The sequence below is a fragment of the Sorex araneus genome, chromosome 3 (assembly GCF_027595985.1).
Source record: "Sorex araneus isolate mSorAra2 chromosome 3, mSorAra2.pri, whole genome shotgun sequence".
In the NCBI taxonomy this organism is placed as follows: Eukaryota; Metazoa; Chordata; class Mammalia; order Eulipotyphla; family Soricidae; genus Sorex; species Sorex araneus.
This window is the reverse complement of record NC_073304.1, coordinates 175,558,399-175,580,104: the sequence shown is the minus strand read 5'-3', so window position 1 is coordinate 175,580,104 and position 21,706 is coordinate 175,558,399. Positions and strand designations below refer to the sequence as shown.

General features: G+C 61.7%; 2 protein-coding genes across 5 annotated transcripts in view; one reads left to right on the top strand and one right to left on the bottom strand.

Moving 5' to 3' along the window:
* TMEM218 (transmembrane protein 218) overlaps nucleotides 1-3,321 on the top strand; it is a 10,815-nt gene extending 7,494 nt beyond the window's left edge. For both annotated transcript variants that reach the window (XM_055134028.1, XM_055134029.1), the window contains exons 3-4: nucleotides 172-274; nucleotides 2,708-3,321. In XM_055134028.1, the coding sequence (XP_054990003.1) occupies nucleotides 172-274; nucleotides 2,708-2,842 (238 nt within the window). In that variant the 3' untranslated portion in view covers nucleotides 2,843-3,321. The remainder of the gene's footprint in view (nucleotides 1-171; nucleotides 275-2,707) is intronic.
* On the bottom strand, nucleotides 2,886-21,706 carry SLC37A2 (solute carrier family 37 member 2). 3 transcript variants are annotated; one of them, XM_055134016.1, is made up of 19 exons: nucleotides 21,205-21,706; nucleotides 12,782-12,863; nucleotides 12,358-12,451; nucleotides 12,188-12,266; nucleotides 11,888-12,023; nucleotides 11,392-11,468; nucleotides 10,193-10,359; nucleotides 10,042-10,079; nucleotides 9,766-9,888; nucleotides 9,591-9,681; nucleotides 9,042-9,104; nucleotides 8,569-8,654; nucleotides 8,343-8,391; nucleotides 8,177-8,250; nucleotides 7,906-7,984; nucleotides 7,717-7,814; nucleotides 7,565-7,629; nucleotides 7,382-7,438; nucleotides 2,886-6,412 (listed from the first exon to the last, which is right to left on the bottom strand). In XM_055134016.1, the coding sequence occupies exons 1-18, from the start codon at nucleotides 21,261-21,263 to the stop codon at nucleotides 7,408-7,410; spliced, it is 1,491 nt and encodes a 496-aa protein (XP_054989991.1). In that variant the 5' UTR covers nucleotides 21,264-21,706; the 3' UTR covers nucleotides 2,886-6,412; nucleotides 7,382-7,407. The 3 variants fall into 3 exon arrangements, with proteins under 3 accessions (XP_054989991.1, XP_054989990.1, XP_054989992.1); XM_055134015.1 differs by lacking the exon at nucleotides 7,382-7,438 and adding an exon at nucleotides 6,915-6,992; XM_055134017.1 differs by lacking the exon at nucleotides 7,382-7,438.

The window sequence follows — 21,706 nt, the reverse complement described above, 5'->3', positions numbered from 1 at the left end:
GCCAAAACCAAGGGCCAGGGAGGGGATGTGGAGTTTGAGGGAGCAGGAACACAGAGGCCAGTGTCCAGCGGCCTGGGAAGGAGGGTCAGGCCAGAAGCGGGGTGCGAGGGCAGAGACAGGCCTGGTGGGCGGAAATGGCGCAGTGCTCCGAGTGCGGTCTTGTCCTCCTAGGTTTGCCGGCTACGTCATCCTTATCGGGTCCCTGGTCGTCACCTTGATCATGGTGCTGCTGCCCCGTGATGATGAGCTCCCAGAAGTGGAGGAAGAAGCACAGGTAAGCCCGTGTCCCCTCGTGGAGGAGGCGTGGTGCAGAACATTCAAATTGGGGTGGGAGCGATAGTCCAGTGGGGAGGGCTCTCACCTTCGCACACGGCCAGGCCAGGTTCCATCCCCGGCATCCCATATGGTCCCCAGAGCACCACTGGGAGTGATTCCTGAGTGTAGAGCCAGGAGCAATCCCTGAGCATCGCCGGGTATGGCCCCCAAAACAAGCAAAGAGAAATGAAAATAAAAACCACAAATAACAGGCTGGGGAAGGCTGAGAGGGAGTTTGTTTCCCCAGGGAGAGGTCCTGTGAGCCCCAGCGGGAGGCAGCGTCAGGGGGACCTTCAGTTGGCCTCACGCAGCTCTGTCCCGGGCAGACAGTCCTAGGGGGTCTCGGCATGAGGTTCCTGACCCTCGAGTCACAATAACCTCCACACTCAGGTTGCAGCAGCACGAGGCTGGCTGTTGTGTCTACGGGACCCTCAGGCGCCAGGCCCTGAGCCGAGTACCATATTGGCATGACCACTTTTTCGGGGGGTGGGGCACCCAGGGCTGCTCAGGGCTGACTCATGGCAGACTTGAGGGACCAAATGGGGTGCTGGGGATCGAGCCCAGGTCAGCTGAGTGCAGGCCAAACACCTCGACCCCTAGACTCGCCAGCCCCATGTGACCTCATTCAGATCTCAGGACACCCCTGAGAAGGTGCAGTGGGCCACGGCAGGGCTTTGGAGCAGCGGGAAAGGACACAGGCTCGCCCGGGCTGCAGGTACCAGTCAGAGAAGGTTCAGGCCCCCACTCAGGCCTCTCTGGAAAAGCTTCACCGTGAGCGACACAGCAGAGGAGCAGAGAATCCCACGGAGTCAGGAGCGACCTCTGAGTCTGTAGGACGGAGACTGGAACGGCCACTGAGCCCAAACCACACCATGTGCCCGTCATTCTCCCCGCGTGGGCAGTGCAGTGGGGGGAGGGGGAGGAGGCCACACCTGGTGGGCTTGAATTGCCCGTTAACCTGGGATGTGGGGATCCATCCAGAGTCAGCCTTGGCAAGGCAAGCGCCGAAACAGCAATCAGTTGGCCAGTGGCACCAAAGTCCTCACTGGCGGGGTTGAGAAGTGGCCACTGCAGCCCGGGGATCCTAATACCAGATCAATAGTACATGGGCTGGGCCTGCTATACCCAGGATGTGCTAATTAGCTCATTAAAAAGGGCAACATGTCCAAGGAGCAAGTCTTCAGCCCACAAGAGACGTGTCCAGTCCTGGAGCCAAGGTCCAGGCCATGTCCATGCTGTGTCATCAAGTTGACCCAGGCTGGAAGTTGGGGTTGGTTCACCTCTGGGGCGGCCCTGTCCTTCCTCTGCCGAGTGGGGTGGCGCTGGGACCGAGGATCTTCGGTCCAGTGGACGCTAGAGCCAGTCTGCCAGCCAGGAGGCTCAGCTAACACCTGGTCACAAAATGAGTGTCACCAGGCTCACAGCAAGGCACTGGCAGGGCTGTTCCTTCCAGAAGTTTCTAGAAGATCCAGTGTCCCTGCTGTGCCAATATCTAGGACCCCCTCTGGTTCCGTCTTCAGGGCAGGAGGGGAATCTCTCTCCTGCACCGCTTCCTTCCACATCTCTGGCGCCTGTTTTTTTTGCTTTTAAGGACCCTTGTGATTCCATGGGACCCACCTGACTGGCCACCTGCCAGTGTCCCTGATTAACAACCACGATTCCACCTGCGCCCTTCCTGCCCCCAGCTAGGAGATGAAACAGGAGTTAACAGAAGTGATCATTTGGGAGTGATCCTGGCACACGCCCCACCATTGCTACCCAGGTGTTTGGGATTCCCTTCCCCACCCTGGCTTTCTGAAGCTTCCAGGAGCTGCGCACCCCTGTCCTTGACCCGCGGTGCTCTTCCCACCCCCTCGGAAGCAGCCGCAGGTGAAGGGGGGCCAAGCCAGTGGCGGTGCCAGTGCCCGGCCTCCCGGGTCTCCCAGTGCCCCCTGGTCCTGGGACAGTGGGCTTCCGGGCATCAAGCAGCATGGCTGGGGTGGCCCCTCATTTTGAAGCCAAACCCTCCTGAACTGGAGGTGGGGTAACGACTTGGGATCTGCTCTCAGGCACCTACCCTGGAGGTGGGGCCAGAGGATCTCTAGATATTGGCACAACAGGGACACTGGAACCTTCTAGAACCTCCTAGAAGGAACACAGCCCTGCCAATGCCCTACTGCTGTGTTTTGTGTGTGTTGAAAATTCTCCGAATGAGATGTTAGGGAGAAGCCTTTCTCACCGGCTCCCGACAATTTGCATATATCTGCCGGGTGTCTCCTGCCCCCCCAGTCCCTGAGCGCCCCCTTCCCCCTCGCTCCCCAGGTGTGACTGGATGGCAAAGGTCTCTTGGGCTCGGCTTGGCCCACTCACCGCGCTGGTGTGAGAACTTTCATTCCGATGTTTTCCCCTGCAGATAGTGGACGCGTTGTTCATCTGCCGCTACATCCTGCTGGCTCTCCTTATGTCCATCTTCCTCGGAAGCGTGTTCCTGCTTCTCGTCCAGCATGTCCTGGAGCCCGTCTACAGCAAATCCCTGCGCTCCCACTGAGCACGCAGCCCCCACGCTCTGCCCCCTGCCGCGTCCCCGGCGGCCAGCGCGCCAGCCCGGTGGCCTGCAGCCCCCAAGACGTGCCAGCATCTTTCCATCACAGATCCCAGCCTCAGGACCTGGTTCCAGAAATGCGCTGGGGGAAAAAAAAAATTTTGCCCAGCACCACGCAGCGACTGGAAGGTGGAGGTCCTGTCCGGTGGTGACTGTCCTGGTCCCGGCCCGCAGGTCAGGGCCGCCCGGGAGGGAAGGACGCGGAGTCCAGGAGGCCTTTGTGACGGGTGGCAGGCGAGGCGTGAATGTGGCAAAGGTGGGGTGCTGCTGAAACCGGGTCCTGATCACAGATACCATTTGGCCAGACCCTCCCGGCCCCCTTGACAGACGAGTGTGTTCTCCCACTAGATGGCGCTGCTCGTTGCATCTCAGCGTCCCATGTCCGTTTGTAACAGTGGAAGTAAACATCAGTGTCATGTGTTTCATCCAGGAGAATGAGTGTTCTAATACTCAGATTCTGGGGGAACTCGTCGGCCTCCTGTCAGAGCACTCCCCGCGCCCCGAGTTTTTCTGCTCTGGTCCCAATCGCGTACAACTGTCCTGACTCAGAATCCGAGGCAGTCCACTCCTCCCTCTGTCACACGGGCCCCTTCCACCAGCCACTCGGACACCACTCTGGACTGGGATTGTTTTGTACAGTGGGAAAAATAACAAACGCCAAAACCCAGCTGCAATTGTCTGCGAGTTGAGAGACAGTGGGGAGGCAAGGGAGTTAGCGGCTCGCAGCTGGCCAGGGGTACCAGCCTCCCGGTGGCATTCCCGCCCGCTCATGCCTCAGTGCAAAGACCAGTCTGACCTCCAGACCTCGCTGTGTGTTCACGGACTGTTCGGTTTTCTGCCTTAGCTACCCATCATCTCCCTGTCCCCAGCTCCAATCCCGAAGAGCACGTTTCATGAAAGAATTCTTGATTAGAACTGGCCGCACTGATGGCAGGCATTGTCTTCCACTGCTGGGCTCACCCCGTCATGTGCTGGCGGCTGCTACAGAGCAGCCACCTTCCAGATATGGGGACCGGAACCGTGTGCAAACGGACCTGGAGAAAAACGTGGATTATCCCCACAGGAGCCTGAAAACTCGGGACTGGGAGGGATTTTAAAGTTCACCAAGTTCCGTCTCTTATTTCTGTCCCGGCCCCAGGGGGTGGGGTGGGGAGCTGGAGAAGAAGGGCTCTGGTCTCCACATGCTGTGGTTGGTCGTCTGTTTTACTTAGCAAACATGGGCTGGGCCTTCATCTGAACACCCCGATTAGCAGCCCCCACGGGGTGCCTCTCACTACCCCAGCAGCCGGGGAGGGTCGTGACGGGGTGAGGTGCAGAGTAAGTGGGTCGGAAAGTCAGGCTGTTGGACCCCGGGCCTCAATATTCCTTACTTAGCATTATACTCCGGGGCCCCAGAAGATGAGAAAATAACGCCCGAAAGGAAAAGGAGGGCCAGGGCGATGCAAATCCAGCACCTAGAAATCCTACGGACGAGCCATCGAGTCTAGCAGAAAATCTAGAATTTTCGGTTTGGCCAGGAGTCTGGGGCTGCTCAGGTGCTAAACCCAGGTGGCCAGCAGAGGGCACTTCCACGGAGGCCCTCCTTGCCGCCTGGCCAGCAAGGCTAGCCTGCAGGAAAGTGGGAAGCCTGGGTCAGGAGACAGGAAGGGCCCAGGGCAGGGCGGCCGTGAGCCCGGGGTGCCCAGTGCCGCCCACCAGCCGCTCCGAGTGCCCCGTGCTCTCCCCATTCTTTCCTTCGCACACAGGAACGTCATTCCCTCTCCCTGCTGTGACAAATTTCCACAGGCCGAGCGGTTTCGAGTAGCACTGATTTATTGTAGTTGTGGAGGGTAGAAACCTGAGCAGGGCCTGCGGAGCTACAGTAAGGGCCCACCTTCCAGTGAGAGGCACCCCAACCTCTGCCTCCACCCGGCCTCCCCCACTGCAGGCTCTCTGGCCGGGAGTTGGGGCATGCACCTCTCTGGGGGTGGTGGCCTCCACCCGCCATCCCTATAGACAGGGTCAGCCCCTGTGGCTAGTCTGGGCATCCCCCACACTGACACCCACGCAGAGCTGCTCCCCATCCCCACTGCCTCCCCCTCAGCCCGGCCTCCCAGCGGATCTCTAAAGGAGAAATGCAAAGAGTTATTGCTTTTTAATTACAAGTGCTATTGTAACATCTATAAGGAAGAGCACTTGAAGCTTAATTGAGACCAAATGTGAAGTTAAATTAAATGAATAACTAATTAACGTAATGCTCCTGTATTAGCCCCGGGTGAGCGCCAGGCCCAGGGCGCCGCAGGTACCGGGCCTCAGGGGCGGAGCGGGCCGGGTGCTCCGGGGAGTGGGTGCAGAGGGCCCCTCGGGGTGGGGCTCAGGTCTGGCAGCGTTTGCCCGGGCGGGGGTGGACTGAGCGGTGGGAGGGGGGCGTGCTCCTTCCTGGCCCCTCACCTGGGGCCCTCAGCCCCGCCTCCTCGCCAGGGCGCGGGTCCCCCCCTCCGGGCAGCTGTTCCCCGCTGCGCAGCCGGCACCTTCCAGATGTCTCTGCCCCTGGGGAGCGCAGCTGTCGGCGGGCCCGCCCTCCCTTCTAGGCCCGACACCGCCGAAAGCGCTGGCAGGGGGGCGGGGAGGAGAGCCGCCAAGGCCTACGCTCGGTCGCCGCCTCCCGGCCCGCCCTCCCCGCCCTCCCCGCCCCAGCCCGGCTCTGCCACGGGGTCGCGGCGCCCCCTGGCGGCGGCCCGAGGCACAGCAGGGCGCTCCCCGCGCTCCCCGGGGGGTTCCCGGGACCGCCTGCGGCCGCTCCTCCCCGAGGCAGAGTGAGCCCCGGCCGCTAGGGACTCACCCCGAGGCCTCCTCGCCTGTCCGTGAGCCCACAGCCCCTCGAGCAACGTCTGCCCACGGCTCTGGCCGGCTCACTCGTTTGCCATGAGCATCGCCGCTGGCAACGCCAAGGGGCAGCGGCCCCCGGAGGTCTCCGCTGCAGGGGCCTGCGGTCCCGGGACACGGTTTCACAGCCCGCAAAAAAAAAAAAAAAAGAACCGCAGCCGCTAACGGGGGGTGCAGGATGCATCTTCCGGGCCTGGCCGCCGGAGGGAGCGCAGAGCCGGCCCTGCCCAGGCCCCCTGTACCCGCCGCCCCTCAGCCCCAGCTCAGGGGTTCCATCCACGGGCACAGGAGGCGCTCCCGGACAAAGCGACAGAGGCAGCGGTGGAGTCGGGTCAGATGCCCATCTATGGTGTGGGCGGTGGGCACAGAGGGGCACCCACCTCCTCCAGGCCTGGCCCGCCGAGCTCCGCTCAGATCAGGAATCTGAAGGAGCACAAGTCCGAGCTCGGCATCCAGGGGGCAGACCTCAGTCCCAGGCCCTGCATCAGTGAGTCCTGGCTCTTCCACCAGAGTGTCCCCACCAGAGTCCTGCCCGGGGCCAGAGGCTCGGCCTCAGCCGGGGCGAGTGCATTGTCTTGCCTTGGGGAACACCGGGTCCCCTTCGGGTCTTCCCACCTTCTCTTCCATCCGGGGCCTCATATTTCTTTATACCTGCAGGGGAGAGGTAAGGTGAGGAGGTTCTGTAGGCCCATGCCTGGAGATGGGGGGCAGCCCTGAGTCCCCAATCCCCTCCGCTCTGATCCTGGACTGATTCTGATCTGCCCCCTTTTGCCACACCTCGGAGAAGCCTGCCAGGGCCCCGGGCACCACTTCCCACCTCATAGGGAGCCCCTAATGGAGGCGCGCTGTCGGGGGGAGGGGTTTCTGGGGAGACCCCTCCGGGATCCAGCCTGGTTCCTCACAGGCCGAGCCCACCCTGAGTTCTGAGCCCCATTCTCTTGCCTCTGAAAGCCAACGGCCCCCTTGGGGTGGGGGGTGACCTTGCAAAGTCAGACTCACCTCCAGGGTGTGTGTATGGGGTACACATTCTCCCTGATTCCCCCCCCCACCCGACCTGACCCACGGCAGGCCCCAGAGTCAGCATCCCCTGCCCCCAGCCCTTCTTCCCCGCAGGGCCTCTGCTGTCAGCTTCCTCCCCAGGAAGAGGCTGCACCTGCTTGAAGGAAGGGGCTCCCCATGCAGTGCTCAGTCCCGCTCCGCGGCCAGGTCAGCTTGGATCAGCCAGAGCCTCCTGCTCCAAAGAGCGTGCTCAGCACCAGCCACAGCCACCACCACCACCACCACCGCCGCCTCCGCCACCATGCCCTGGGGCCTCGCCCACCACCAGACTGATTGGCAGGTGCTTTCCATGCACCCGAAGGCAGAGGGGTCCCCGCCGGTCTCCACTCTGCGCTGGGGGTGCACGGAACCAGAGCCCTAAGCAGGGGTGGGGGGTGCAGGTCGCCAGCCTCTGGGGCAGCCCTGACCCTGGGGAAACTTTCCCCGGGCACCGAGCTGCCCAGAGTCTGGGCACCGACCCCCTGAAAAAAGAGAGAGTGGGGCCAATCACGGGGGCACAGGGTCTGCATGCGGGCTCGGTTCTCGGGGTGCGCTGGTCACGGACTTGCGGAAAATACTCACAAAAGTGGTGGGGCTGGAGGGAAAGACTATCGCGGGTGGGTGAGGGCCAGACTAGAGCTACGAAGACATGGGACAATGGAGACGGTCAGCGGCCTCTGGGCCTGCGGCAGGCTGCTGAGCCCCGGGCCGGACCCCGTGAGCTGTGAGGCGGGTGGCGCCAGGCTCTGGGGTCCGGGGACTCACCCTCCATCTCTGCTCAGGGACGTCCGCCAGGCCACGATCTCCTTGTACACCAGCCGGCAGAGGAACTGTGGGGAGGGCCCCGTGAGCTTCGAGCAGGCCCCCGGGTGGCAGCAGGGCAGGCCGGACCCCACCCAGGGCCCCCGGGGTCTCACCAAGCAGGCCAGCACGTCGGCCGAGATGAGCATGTAGAAGACGTTGTTCCAGCCCGTGGGGGAAATGAGGCCAGCCAGCAGGGGTCCCAGGGCCGCCCCTGTGCAGAGCACAGGGTCAGAGAGAGCATTGGCCGGGACCCCCTGCCCCCACGCCCCAGGGGTGAGCCCGCCAGCTGTGCGGCTACACACCGATGGAGCCGGTGCCGTCGATGATGGCCGTGACCGTGGCCAGCGCCTTGGCGTTGCCCTTCAGGCTCTGGTGGGTGCCCTGGGGAGAGAGGGGGAGCATTCGGGGGGCCCGACCCAGCCGTGGGTGAGAGCAGGGGCACAGGGAGGGGACAGTGCTGGGGCTGGGAGGAAACGGTGTGGGCGGGGGAGAGATGGAGGGACTGAGGGCCTGCAGGCTGCACCCCTGCCTGGCCCAGCCCCCCTCATGGACCCCTAGCCTGGAGCCACATACCAGGTCAGCGGAGACGGCCGTGGTGATGAGGGAGTAAGGGCCGTTGACCAGCGCCCCGCAGATGATGAGCATGGCTGAGGCGGGAGGGGAGATTCGGGTGAGGGGCACCGCCAGCGCAGGCCCCACGCAGGCCACCCCTCCAGGCTGCCCCCACCCTGGGCCTCACCTACAGAGCTGGCTATCCCTCTCTGGCCAAAGGCGTTGTACAGGAACATCTACCGCGGAGAGGGGGCGTGTCACGGCCACGGGCCCAGCCAGAGCCTCACAGGACTGGTGTCTAAGATGCGCCCCCTAACCCCAGGCCTCCGCTGCCCACGCCCGGCCCAGGTGGCACCTGCTGTCCCCAGCACGGCCCAGGCACCAGGGCTTTCCCACGGCCCTCCCCTGCGTACCAGGGGCGCGGCCAGGATGAGCATGATGGTACAGGTGGTGGCCCTGCCGTTGGTGTAGTCGGAGATGAGCCCTGCCAGGATGCCACCTGCAACACACAGCAGCTCACAGCCCTGCTGCACCCCTGCACCCCTGCACCCCATGGACCCCCACAGAGCCCCTGCACACACGTACCCACCACATCTCTGCACCCATGTACCTCTGCCATGCCCATGCACCCCACGTACTCCCACCACACCCCTGCTGGCCCCGCCACGCCCCGACACACCCATGCACTGCCCCCGCCCCCAGTAGCCCTCCTTACCCAGTGGGTCAATAGCACTTCTGGGAGATCCATGGAGCCCCATGGAGCCCCCCATGCCCCTAATGGGAGACCCACTGAAGGCCTCCCTGTGAGGTCCCCGGAAGCCCCCTCCCCCGCCCCTGTCCCTGCTCCCACCAGCCTGTCCCTCTCCTGCGCGTGGGGCAGTGTCACCTATGATGCCGCCAACATCGAAGAGCGTGGACAGGTCACCAGCCTCCTTGGCGCTGAAGTGAGCTGGGGAGAGCACCAAGGGGTGGTCAGGGGGTGGGCTGGGGGTCGGCGCTAGTGCCCCCATCCCCGGAGGTGAGTGCACAGCCGCTGGGCCACCTGTCTGTCCCCCACGGTGCCCAGGGACCCTCACCAGCCCCACCCACCGGCATTCCACATCATCTGAGTCTGCTGGGGAAAAGGGGGCCCAGGAGCCGGCCTGCACTTGACACACAGACGGGGGGACTCCAGACCCAGAGTGTTTGAGCTCAGGATCCTGCCCTGGTGGCCCCTGCCAGCCCCCCACTTCACCCCCCTCCCCGACCCCCCTGAACAGAGCCCACAGCAGGTGGGGTCTGCAAGCAGAGGCTCATCCTTGGGCACTTGGGGACCCCGGGGGAGGACCCCAGCAGTCCAGAGGTGGCCTTTTCCTCCGCCTGGACGGGAAGTCGGGGGACCCCGAGTAGACCCTTGCGTTCCTGACCCCAGCCTGTCCCCTGACACACGCCTCACCCACGTTGAAGATGTAGAGCGGCAGCCAGTACAGGAAGGTGTAGCTGACCAGCTTGGCGAAGAGCAGACACAGCGAGAACTCCACCACGCCCTGGGCAGGAGGGCGCGTGAGGGGCCGCCCCCGCCGCCCGGCACCCACCCCTCCCACCTCCATCTATCTGCAGGCGGCCCTCACCGGGATTCGAAGTGCCCCGAAGAAGCTGATGGCAGCAGGCTGAGCGCTCAGGTCCTTGCAGCTTCCTGCCGCCGCCTCCGTGCAGCCCTCCTCCACGCCAGTGGGACTCGCCTCCGGGGCTTCCTGAGAGAGAGCACCCTGGCTGTGGGCAGGCGTACAGACCCCCACCCGGGAGCAGGAGGACCCACCCTGAGCTCTAGGGGGCTGCCTGGGGTGGGGGGGTCAGAAGGTGCCCAGCGGCCACTGGGGCCGGGGTCTGGAGGGGCTCATGCTCACGTGGTGCTGAGGAGGGGTGCAGTCCACGTCTTCCGGGTCTGCAGAAGAAACCGCACTGAGCTGCTGCCCCATGGGCTCCCTCCCGCCAGGGAGCCACACACTGGTAGACTGAGGTTCCCCCACCTCACACTTTCCCCCTCTCGCCACTCACACTCGATGAGGAAGAGGAAGGTGAAGAGGCCCATGGCCGCGGTGATGGCGCCGGGCACCACAAACGACAGCCCCCACTCCCCGTTCACCCAGACGCCGGCGATCAGGGAGCCCAGGATGTTGCCCACAGAGGTGTGAGAGTTCCAGATGCCCATGATGAGCCCCCGCCTGTGGGGAGCGAGCAAGGATGGAGGCGGCGTCGGGATCAGCCCGCACACGGCACACACGCGTACACAGAACACACGCAGGGAATGCACACGGAGAAATGCACATAAACACATGCACAGAGAAATGCACGCAGAGAAACACACGAACAGAGAAACACATGAAGAGACACACATGCACAGAGACACACACAGAGAAATACACACAGAGAAACACAGAGAAACATGCACAGAGAAACACAAGCAGAGAAACACACACACATGCAGACAGGGGCTGGCCTGGCTGCTCAGTCACACTTCCAGGAGCCAGTGCTGAGGCCAGGGCGCTGCTCCCCTCAGCTGCCCAAGCACAGGTGAGCCCACATCACCCTCTCCCTGCCTTCTGTCCCAGGAAACTACTAGAAAGTACAGGGCTGTGCCAGGCCTTTCCTGCTAAGTATGTGTGTGTGTGTGTGTGTGTGTGTGCATGCACATGCAGGTGAGTTTGTGAAGGGGTGAGTGTGTGCAGGGGTATGTGTATGTGTGAAACAGTGTGTGCATGTGCAGGGTTATGTGTCTAAAGAGATATGTGCGAGGGGTGTGTATGCAGAGGTATGTGTGCAGGGATGTGTGTGCATATGCAGGGGTGAGTGTGTGCAGGAATGTGTGCATGTTAAGGGGTGAGTGTGTGCAGGAATGTGTGTGCATGTGCAGGGGTATGTGTGCAGGGATGTGTGTGTGCAGGGTGTGTGCGTAGGGATGTGTACATTGCAGCAGTGAGTGTGTGTGCAAGGATGAGCGTATGTGTGCAGGGGTGTGTGCATGTGTGTGTGCAGAGGTGTGTGTACAGGAATGTGTGTTCGGGGGTATGTGTGCACACGAGTTAATGTGTATGCAAGAATATGTATGTGCAGGTATGTGTGCAAGGGTGTGTGCAGGATGTGTTACCGTCCTGTGCAGCTGGCTGTGGGTGCATCAAGTGTGCAGTGAGGTGGCACAGACCATGCCCCCTGCCCATCCAGCCCTGGGCTGCCCCCCAGGCCCCCCTTATACTCACTTCCCCTTTCCAAACCAGTGACCCACGCAGGCCACCACGGCAGGCCAGCCCGTGGTCTGGGCGAGTCCATTGAAGATCTGCAAGGGGTGGGCATGGGCCTGAGTCAAGGTGTCTTCCTAGGTTCTACATCAGAGTGGGGCCAGGTCCCTCAATGCATGCACGCATGCATGCACGCACACACGCACGCACGCACGCACGCACACACACACACATATACACACACACACGCACTCACACACTCACCCACACCTATACACACTCACACACCTCTAGATTTCTCCGCTGATTTCTCATCCTTGCAAAGACTATGCCTGGGCCCACGGGATCCTGGGGGACCCCAGGGGTTCCCAGTGCACTCACTGGGCCACCAAATGCTCAAACACGGGAAGTTGGATCCACAGGGAGTGTCCAAGGGGCGCGGGGCTAAGAGTGGGCACTGCCTCTCTGGGGCAACACTGGCAAACCCCACATCCCCCCCAGGGCGCTGGAGCCATACCTGGATCAGCACGAAGTACCAGAGCACGTGGATGTCCCAGAAGTAGGCCAGGCCCAGGAGCGAGGTGAAGAGGCCGCTGAGAAGCATCCCCGCCGACAGGTAGTAACGCAGCGGGAGCCGCTCCCCAAAAATCCCACTGAGGAGAGAGTCGGCGTTGGGGGAATGGCCCGCAGCTGCACCACCAGGTGATGTCTGTGTGGCCACACGGAGGCCCCCTGCCCCCACCCTCATGTCTCCGGGCCCCCGGAGAGCTCGGGGTGGGGTCTGCTGGTGGGGAGCACTGGGGCGGAGCCTGCTCACCTGATGAACATGCCGATGGCGTAGGCCACAAGGAAGGCGTTGTCCACGGCCCCCAGAAGCTCCTTGTAGTTGCTCTGGTCTGGAAGCAGGTGTGGGGTGGGAGGCAGGTGGCTGGGCTGGCCCCGCAGAGGCCCCCCTGTTCCCCGCCACCCGCCCAGGGCGGTACTCACCGAAGGGGGCCCAGCTACACCACGTGGAGTCATTGAGGTCATGGCTGTTATTGTCAGGGGGGATGAGCGCTGAGCAATTCTGGTGCAGGCGGCTCTGCGGAGGCCACGGGGATACGGGGCGCTCAGCCACCCCTCTCCCGCCGCACCCGGTGCAGGAGCAGGGCAGGAGCGCGGCCCACACGTGCAGCCTGGGGGCCCCTCCACACCTGCCACCCCCTCGGCCAGGTGACTAAGCTCCTCAGAGGCAGGGAGCACCGAGAGGGGAGTGGCTGCAGGCAGGAGGCAGCCAGGTGGAGAGGCAGGGTCAGCTGTGACCAGGGACAGGAACCCCGTGGCAGTGGGCTGAGTTCCGGAACATTCTAGTATCTATCTCTCAAGGGGCCCAGATCTTCCCCTTCCCTCCATCCCTGCAGGTCAGCCTCACCTTGACCACACTGAGGGGCTTCCGGGACATGTGGTAGCAGGTGTAAATCAAGAAGGTGATCAGCAGGATGAAGCCCCGGAACCTGCAAGGGGCCACAGCAGGGGGACAGCAGGAGGTGGATCCTTGGGCCTCAGCCCACCCTCAGGTTCCCGGCAGAGCCGAGGCTCAGAGGCACCCAGCTCCCCATCCCTGCTCCCGGATTTCCAAAAACATCCTTGGGAGGAGCGCGCTCCGCATGCCATGTATGCACACATCCCTGTGTAAATGCACACGTGTACCTGTGTACATGCATGCATGCCTCTGTACGTGTACACACGTGTCTGCATGCACGCATGCCTTGTGCCTATGTATGTGTATGCCTGTGTACACATGCACATGTGTCTGTACATGCGCACATGTGTGTCTGCTTATATGTATACATATGTCTGTGTATATGCACACATGTGTATCTGTATACATACATGTGTGTCTCTGTACATGCACACATGTGTGCTTGTGTACATGCACACATGTGTCTGTGTACATACGTACACGTGTCTGTGTGTGCACTGCACACAGACTGGATTTTAACACAGCTAGTGTGGCAGCATCTGGAGGAAGTGTGGAGAAGGGCCTGTCTGGGTGAGTCACCCTCTCGGGAACCCGGAGAACCAGCAGCGGCCACATTCCAGAGCAGACCCGAGGCCCTGGCGGTGGGGCTATTGCTGGGAGGCCGTGACGGGCCCCGGAGGGGGGGCCAGCATGAGGAGGGTCGTGCTCCCCGAGAGCATCTGGTTCCTCAGACACCCGCCCGTGTCGGAAGGACGGCAGGAGCTGGTCACTGCCCTCTGAGTCACCGTCGGCAGCCCCAGTGCAGCGTCAGCTGAGCTGAGTCAGCCCCGGACCAGGAAGTATCCCCAAGACCTTTGCCGGACCCCCAGCCCAGACACAGAAGTGATACCCATGTCTCCCTGCCACCCTCGGCCCCGTGGGCCTCCTTCGGCCCACTCAGGGCTGTGAGCTCCCAGGTGTGTGCTGGGGGTGCCTCAGGAGACCCTCCTCATCCTCTGCACCACCCCTACCCCATTCATCTGAGGAGAATGGGGGTCTGTGGGCCCCTCCCTGTTCCGTAGGGGACAGTGCCAGTTCTGAGGGTCCAGCCACACCCCCACCCCACCAGCCATGCCGGTTCCCGTGGGACATACAGGCACGGTGCCACTGTGTGTGCCAGCCAGACGGGGGCTGGACAGCCCTGGGTGGGGATTTTGGGGCTTCAGGCAGGGGTCACGTGGGGCTGCCCCCCTGCAGGCAGCCCCATGCAGTAATGGGGCGATGTCGGAGGAAGGTGCCCCGGAGGAGACAGGGCTGGGAGCAGCGTGGCAGGAAGACACCTGCTCCCCAGATCATGGGGACACAGAGACCCCGATCCTCTGTCTTTCGCCTGCCCATCCAATGCCTGCACCTGGGAAGGCTGCAGGGAGCAGGAAAGCGGGTCTGGGGGGAAGCAGAAAGGAAGATTCTCATTTGCACAGAAAACTGGACACCCCAGGAAGCAAGAGTGGGGGTGGCTGGGGAGGGCTCTGTGTGTGGAGCTGAGCTGGGCTAAGCCTCCCCGTGGGCCCCTCGGCCTCCCAAGAGCCAGGCCACAGTCCTACTGTGCCATGGACATGGGGCCGTGTCCCCAGGCCCCCCAGGCTGGCACACGTCTCCCTTCTCGTTCTCTGCAGTCCCGGGCCCTGGGGGGACAGTCACAGCTGGGTCCCAGGATTGTGGGGAGAGTGAGGCGGGTGCACACCCCCACTGACCACCCACAGGGCTGCGGCCACTGGGCCCTGAGTCACGAGGCCAGCGGAGAGCTGGACAGCACTGATAGGAGACTGAGCTAGGAAAGGCCCAGTGCTCCCGGAAGGAACCAGTGAACCCCCGGAGCCGCTCCGGCCAGGCACGCTGGCAAGGTGGCCGTTCCTGAGTCCCGATCCAGCTGACCATCCCCCATGCCAGGAGGGCGGGAGAAGCCCCGACACCCCTGCTCCAAGATGACCCATGGCCCAAGCACCTGGCTCAGGTGGGGCTGGCTGTGGCTACCGCTGACCTAAGGCCCTGCCCCGAGAAGTGGACTTGTGGCCAGTCCTGGGTTGTGCCTGATCGGGAACTCAGCAGATCGAAAAAGGACAGAGAGCCAGGAAGAGCCAGGACCAGGTCACGGCGGCCCCACTGCCACCATGGCCGCTGCCGGTGGGAAAAGGTCGGGCCGGCCCAGAGTGATAGCGCCTCCAGCTCCTGGACTCAGCTGGGACAGGCAGCTCGGGGCAGGCCCCACATCTGAGCAGAGCTGGAGGGTGGGACCCTGCCGGGGACTTAGGAGAGGAGGGCAGAGCGCTCCCCACGCCCGCGCCCCAGGGCCCTGTGCCCAGGCCCCAGTGCGCCCCGCCACGCCACGCCACGCTGAGTGACTGGGGAGGAAGTCGAGCGGGCCGTGCTGAGACAGCAGAACCTGTTGGCGGGTATGGGGAGGTGTCTGGGTGCTGACTCATCCCTTCAGAGTACTCAGCCGGGGGTACTGCCAGGGAGGCAACTGCGGGCCCCCCCTCAGGGCGCTCTCTTGTCATCCCTCCTTCTGGGCAGGAAGGATGGGACCGGCAGGCAGGGGTTGGGGGTGCCCTGGGCTTCAGGGACTCTGGGGGATCCGTCCTCGCCTCCCTGTGATGGGGGCAGCTCCACTCCGGTCTCAGTGGCCTTTCCACCCCACCCTGCAGCCATCTGGGGGGGGGGCGAGCGGGGGCGGGGGGATGGGAGAATAGGGGGGCGTGTCAGTTCAGGAGAAAAAGAGGAAACTGGGGGGGTGGGGAAGAGGAAGTCTGGTTGCTGGCTGTCACGGGGACATGGGTCACATGGCCCGGAGGACCACAGGGCCCCCAGTCCCCTTCAGAGCTCCCTCGGGAGCCTTCCCCGCCCCCCAGCACCTCTGCGGGACCAGTTAGCCCAGAGCAGGAGGGCCAGGCTGGGGGCCGCTCTGACTCAGGGACTCGGGCTTGAGGGGATGGATCTCGGACCACTTAGAGTGACTCTGGGACCACTCGGAGTGACCCTGGGACCACTCGGAGTAACCCTGGGACCACTCGGAGTAACCCTGGGACCACTCGGAGTGACCCTGGGACCACTCGGGGTGACCCTGAGGAGGTTTTAAACCTGTTCAAGCCTCGGTTTGCTTGGGAGGATGGCAGGCTCCTTCCACACCAGGGCTCTGTGGAGACAGGGGTGTTGGGGAGCCCGGGCCAGCTCAGGCAGGCACCCCGGCCTCCTGTAGGGGGAGGGTGTGTAGGGGGGAAACACACAGGGCAAGCTCCACCGGCCTGCCCGGTCCCCCACCCCAGCCCTCTCCTCAGCCGCCCTGGCCTCTCTTCCCACACGCTTCTCTCCCGAGCCAGGCTCCAGCTTCACTAGGAGCTCCCCGCACCTCCTCTCACGTCCCCGTCGCCAGCTGCCCCAGGGCACGCCCGCACAGATGCTGGCACTGGAGCTGCGGAGGAGGCTGGTGGCTGTACGAAGCTGCTGCCTCGCCTGCCGGGCGCTCCCCGCCTCTGCAGGCCCACGGCCGCGCTGGGCACAGCTGCCTCCCCCAGAAGGCAGCCCCATGGCCCAAAGGCCTCCCGTTTTCCCTCCCGCACCCCACGGGACAGGGGCACAGCGTCCATCACCCACCCAGAAGCCTCTTCCCAGAGACAGGACGGTCATCTGAGGCCACTCTGGGCGGGAGGATGGTGGACAGACCCGGCCGGAGCTCTCACTGACCTGGACGCCTTCCCGCTCAGCTGGCCGCAGGCTGTGTGATGCAGACAAGCCGCCTGGCTTCTCTGGGCCTCACTCTACCCACATCTCCAACCCCCGGGGGGACAGACGCTGGAGAAAGTTCCCCGTAAAGTGGCCGGAGCCAGGGTGGAGGGTGGTCTTGCCTGGGGTCAGTGGCCTGGAGCTGCCCGGAAGGTGGCACCACCCCAGTGCCTCATCTGGCCACCCAGCACCCAGGGGCAGCGGTGCTGGGACCTTAACTCAGGGGACCCAGAGCCCAGGGCCAGCCTTGCCCCCGGGGTGATGCTCTCCCGCTGCTTCTGGCCCCACTCCCCTGTAGAGGCTCTGCACGGAACTGGACCACAGCTGTCCTTGGGGACCTCTGACGCTGTATGTGCAGAATGAGGGACAGAGCCCAGCACCTCTCACAGGCAAGGGTGTGACCGGCCGTGGAGTCTCATCCCTGGCACTGCAGCTCTGGACACTTTCAATTTTACCTGGGCTGTTCCCGGCCTCCTTGGATTCTGGTCGAGCATATTCTAGACCAGACCTTCCCTCGGCTGTGTTTTGTCACCACAACCCCCCTGCCTGGGCTCTCATGCCCCGTGGGCCGTTTTCCTCCGGGACACATCCCAGCACATCATGAAAGCTAGCCTCAGGATTTCTACATTATCTTAAGATGTGGTTCTCTATAAAAACTATTCGTCTGAGCACAGAGGTGGGGAGTCGCAGGCCCTTTGGAGGGTCTTATCATGGTGCAGTGACTTACTTTATCAAAATCATGACCACAGACACTAGGTCACCTCTACACTGCAGAGAAATGAAAAGAAATAAAACTGCATGCACCCATTTTAACCCACCAGGCGGGATGTTCTTTCTTGACTTGCAATCTTGTTTATATAGCCTCGTAATATTTTTTGACCTCGTCTAGATTGTTTTTGGCTGGGGGGGATGAGCTTTTCTTTTTCTTGCACACCTCAGGAACAGGAACAATGAACTTACTCGTCAGCTGCATTGTCCTGCTCGTGATTTCTCGGGACACCTTTTGGGTTTTTGTCACCCACAGAGCTTTCTCTTGACTCCTGTGGTTCCCAAAGGCTCCACAGTCAGCCAGAGGCCAGTGCTCTCACCTTCCCTCCCAAGAATTCTCTCCATGAAGCACTGCACCCAGCACTTGTTCTGTGTTCCGATGGAACTGTTTAGACAACGTGAAGGACCCGCCAGATAAACTCTCATGAATGGGAGAAAATATTCACCACCAGACACTGGACAAAAATACAGACATAGGAAGCACTCACAGAACTCAGGGCCCCCAACAGGGTCCCCGCTCCCATTAAAAATGGAGAGAAGAACTGAATGAATATTCTCCGAAGCAGATGTATGGATGGTCCACAGGCAACCCACAAAATGCTCAGGGTCTGAGGGCTGGAGCGATAGCACAGCGGGTAGGGCGTTTGCCTTGCACATGGCCGACCTGGGTTCGATTCCCAGCATCCCATATGGTCCCCTGAGCACCGCCAGGGGTGATCCTGAGTGCAGAGCCAGGAGTAATCCCTGAGCATTGCCAGGTGTGACCCCAAAAGCAAAAAAAAAAAAAAAGCTCAGGGTCACAGATTAGGAGGGAAACAAGCCAAAATGAGGGGTTTGCCACACGTCAGCGAGAACAGGCTGTATCAAAAAGTTCTAAAACAAGCGGTGCTGGAGGGAATGTGGTGAGAAAGGAATCCTCATTTACTGGCCGTGGAAAAAGCAAAATTAGAACTTCCACATGACCAGTGATTCCTTCCGCTGGCATCTATCCCAAGCACACAAGCACCCGTCAGAAAAGTCAAAAGGCACAGCCGACGTCTCTGCCGTCCTGTCCGCAATGGCCAGGATCTCAAGATGACCCAAGTACCCGAGGAGACGGGAGGGGAGGCACTGGAACCCCCAGGCTGCTGTGAGAAAAGAGGAAACTTTGCATTTGCCTATGACTTGGATGGAGCTGGAGGGGACCGTGTGAAGTGACGTGAGTCAGAAGAACAAACAGAGGATGATCTCACTCAGCTGTGGAGTAGAAACAATGCCGGGGAATCGACAACGGCCAATGGAAACAAGCCCTGAGCTTCTGCCAACAGAAATGAGCTTGTCAAGGCGAGTGGGCGGCAAGGCAGAGGAGAAGGGAGAGACGAGGAGCTTGGCATTGGGTGGGGTGCAGTGACAATGTACGGCTAAAACACTGCTATCATAAATCATGATGCCAGAGAGAGAGAAAGAGAGAGGGAGGGAGAATATTCCAGCAAAGTTAGGATTCCCAGAACTTCTTAGTCAAGAAGTTGGATTTATGGGGTTGCTAACCCAAAATTTCATGGAACCAGATTGAGTCACATAGCACTGAGTGAAGGGAGCCGGTGGCTGGCATTTATCTTTGGGGGTGCTGGTGACGCAAATTTCCTGGCTACTGAAAGAAGCCTTTTGTCTTTCTTCTCATGCTATCTGTAATCCATAAAACTTTAATAGATTTTGGGTTTTGTGCACTGAAAAGAATCATTTGCCAGTGTCTTGTTTTCCCTAGTAAGATGTCTGCAAATGAGAGTTTTACACAGGAGCATGGTTGCAAAAGCTCCCTGGCAATTTGTCCTTTTTAACCAGGACATAATTAGAAAAGTTGGTTATGCAACCCAGGCCTTGCCTGGCAAGTTCCACTTGACAATGATGCTCACTTAATCAGATCTAAGTGGCCCGTCTGAAGGAACGCAGGTTGACTATAGTATGGGGCCAATACTAATAAGTCAAATGGTTTCCTGTGTCCTCTTACGCACTCCCGGGAAAGGTTGCTCCCCAGCAGGCCCAGGAGCTGTCGTACATTTCGAGAAGCTCAAGAGAGGGGAATCGGGCTGGAGAGATAGCACAGCAGGGAGGGCGTTTGCCTTGCACGTGGCCACCTCAGGTTCGATTCCCGGCATCCCATAGGATGCCAGGAGTGATCCCTGAGCACAGAGCCAGGAATAATCCCTGAGCACCACCAGGTGTGACCCTCAAAAAAAAAACACAAAAAACAAAAATCCCCCCAAAAAGTGGGGGAGGTGAGAAGGGAAGGGTAATTTGTTTGTCCAAATTTATTAGTACAGCAGGTGAGGTAAAGTCAGCAGAGACCATTTCTTGTCTTAACTTCACGATCTCTGAACAGTTAATAAGAAAAAATCCAAATTTACAGTGCAGGCCTCGGGTATCTGCCTCGCACACGGCCCTCTGGGTTTGATCCCTAGCACCCCTGAGGGTCCCTGAGACCTGCTAGGAGTCAGCCTTGAGCACAGCCGGGTGTGGCCCCAATGCAAAGAAGTCCAGTCTGAGACCCCGGCAGCACAAACAGCATTGGGCCTTCTCGGTGGGAACGGAAATGACCAGAGAGACCTAAGTGAGCAGCCTGCAGTCTGCCATCGAGAATAATCTCGCCACGAGACAAGTGTGCCCGCAGAGAGCAGGGGAACTGTGTGCCGCTGAAAGCCACCCTGTCCCCGCTCAGGTTATCTAAGTGGAACCTGACATCCACCGCGAGCTGCTTAATAACGCGTTGACAGGGAGCTGAGGGATAAGCGTCAAGGACCGTTGTTTCCCTCCTAATCCGCGGGGAAGCTGGCTTTGGCGCACAGTCCGCTATCAAGGGGCCTGGGCTCTGGGCTCTCTCCTCAGTGGTAGCGAAACAGAGGGGACGGCTCTGTCCCCCATCCTTCCATCCTTCCAGCCTCCACCCAGTCTTCCCCAACCGCACCTCCCCGCCCCACCAGGTTTCCCTGGGGGTCCATCAGAACACCGCTGACCCTCACTGTGGGAGAAACGAACTTGTTAATGGGTGCTCACCTTTCTAGTCTTACGACAGGAAGGGCTTTACTGGGTCTTTGAAAAATATCTTTTAACAGAAGCCCCCACGCAAAAGGGATCCAGGTGAGCAAGAGTGAAGCCCCTGGGAGCGTGGGGGCTCACAGGGAAGCTGGAAAGCCGCGGGGTCACCGGCCACTCCGTGTGCACAGGACTAGGAGGCAGGTGGGGCTGAGGCCCTGCTCATCTGTGAGAACCCCTCCCCTCTCTTCGGGGGGCTCTTCAGCGCCTGGGCGGGGCGGGGAATAGAGGCCCAGAGCTGCTTCGCTGCGTGGATGGAGAAGTGAGATCTGACTCTGAGTCACTTCTGTCCCCTGTGGTGGCCACTGACAATCGCTTTACAAGCACCACCAGCAAAGTCCTCCAGTGCGTGGCTCCTGAGGCTCTGGAGGCTCCTGAGCCCGCCCACCATGCCCCCGGGGAGGAAGTGACAATGGAGCGTCCCCCACTATGGGACCACATGGGCCTGGCACCGCTCCAAGGATTGGGGTTCGGATATGCTGTCACCCAAGGACACCTCCAGAGGGCAGCCAACACTTCCATTCACTCCCCAGCTTCTTATGAGCTCCCAGATATGAAAGTGAGGTGTTCAGACCCCGTGTGTGTGTGTGTGTGTGTGTGTGTGTGTGTGTGTGTGTGTGTGTCTGTCTGTCTGTCTGTCTGTCTGGCCATCCGTGGAGAGGAGGGATGATGAAGTATCACCCATCTCTCAGCTGACACCAGGGCGAGAAATCGATCACGTCGCACCAGAGTCCTTCTGCCACCCCCAATCGTGCCGCTGCCTGCCCTGTGCTCACCAGCTGTCCCGGGAGAAGTTGCGGAGGAAGTAGACTCCGGGAGCCAGGGACGAACGCATCTTGCCGGCGAGGACGTGGAGGGGACACAGCGGGGACACGAGGGCTAGGGCCGGGAGCTGCAGGGAGGGTGCGGGGCCGGGGTCGGGGGCTGCCCCGAGGGGCGCGGGACCAGGGGGAGGGCTGCCCGAGGGGACGCGGGCGCGTGGTGGGGAGCGCTGCACGGAGTGGGCCCGCCGGGGAGCTACCCCGAGACTGGGAGGGCGCGGGCGGGCGGAGCCGGGAACTGCACCGCGGGGCGGGCGCTGGACCGGGGAGCTGGCCCGAGACGGGGAGGGTGCGGGTCGGCCGGGAACTGCACCGCGGGGCGGGCGCGGGGCCGGGAAGCTGCCCCGAGAGGGCGCGGGCTCCGGGAGTTGCAGGGAGGGCGCGAGGCTCGGCCGGGAGCTGCAGGCGGGGCGGGCGCGGGCAGAGCAGTGGTGGCCCCAGTTGCGCGCAGCGCTGT

Excerpts from the sequence above, each read along its gene's own strand:
- SLC37A2 (XM_055134015.1), bottom strand. The coding sequence starts at position 21,263 with ATGCGTTCGTCCCTGGCTCCCGGAGTCTACTTCCTCCGCAACTTCTCC. Across the intron at positions 10,080-10,192 it reads CTTCCTCTTCCTCATCGAGT|ACCCGGAAGACGTGGACTGC; the intron begins GTGAGTGGCGAG and ends TTTCTTCTGCAG. Across the intron at positions 8,251-8,342 it reads AGGGATAGCCAGCTCTGTAG|CCATGCTCATCATCTGCGGG; the intron begins GTGAGGCCCAGG and ends CTCCCGCCTCAG.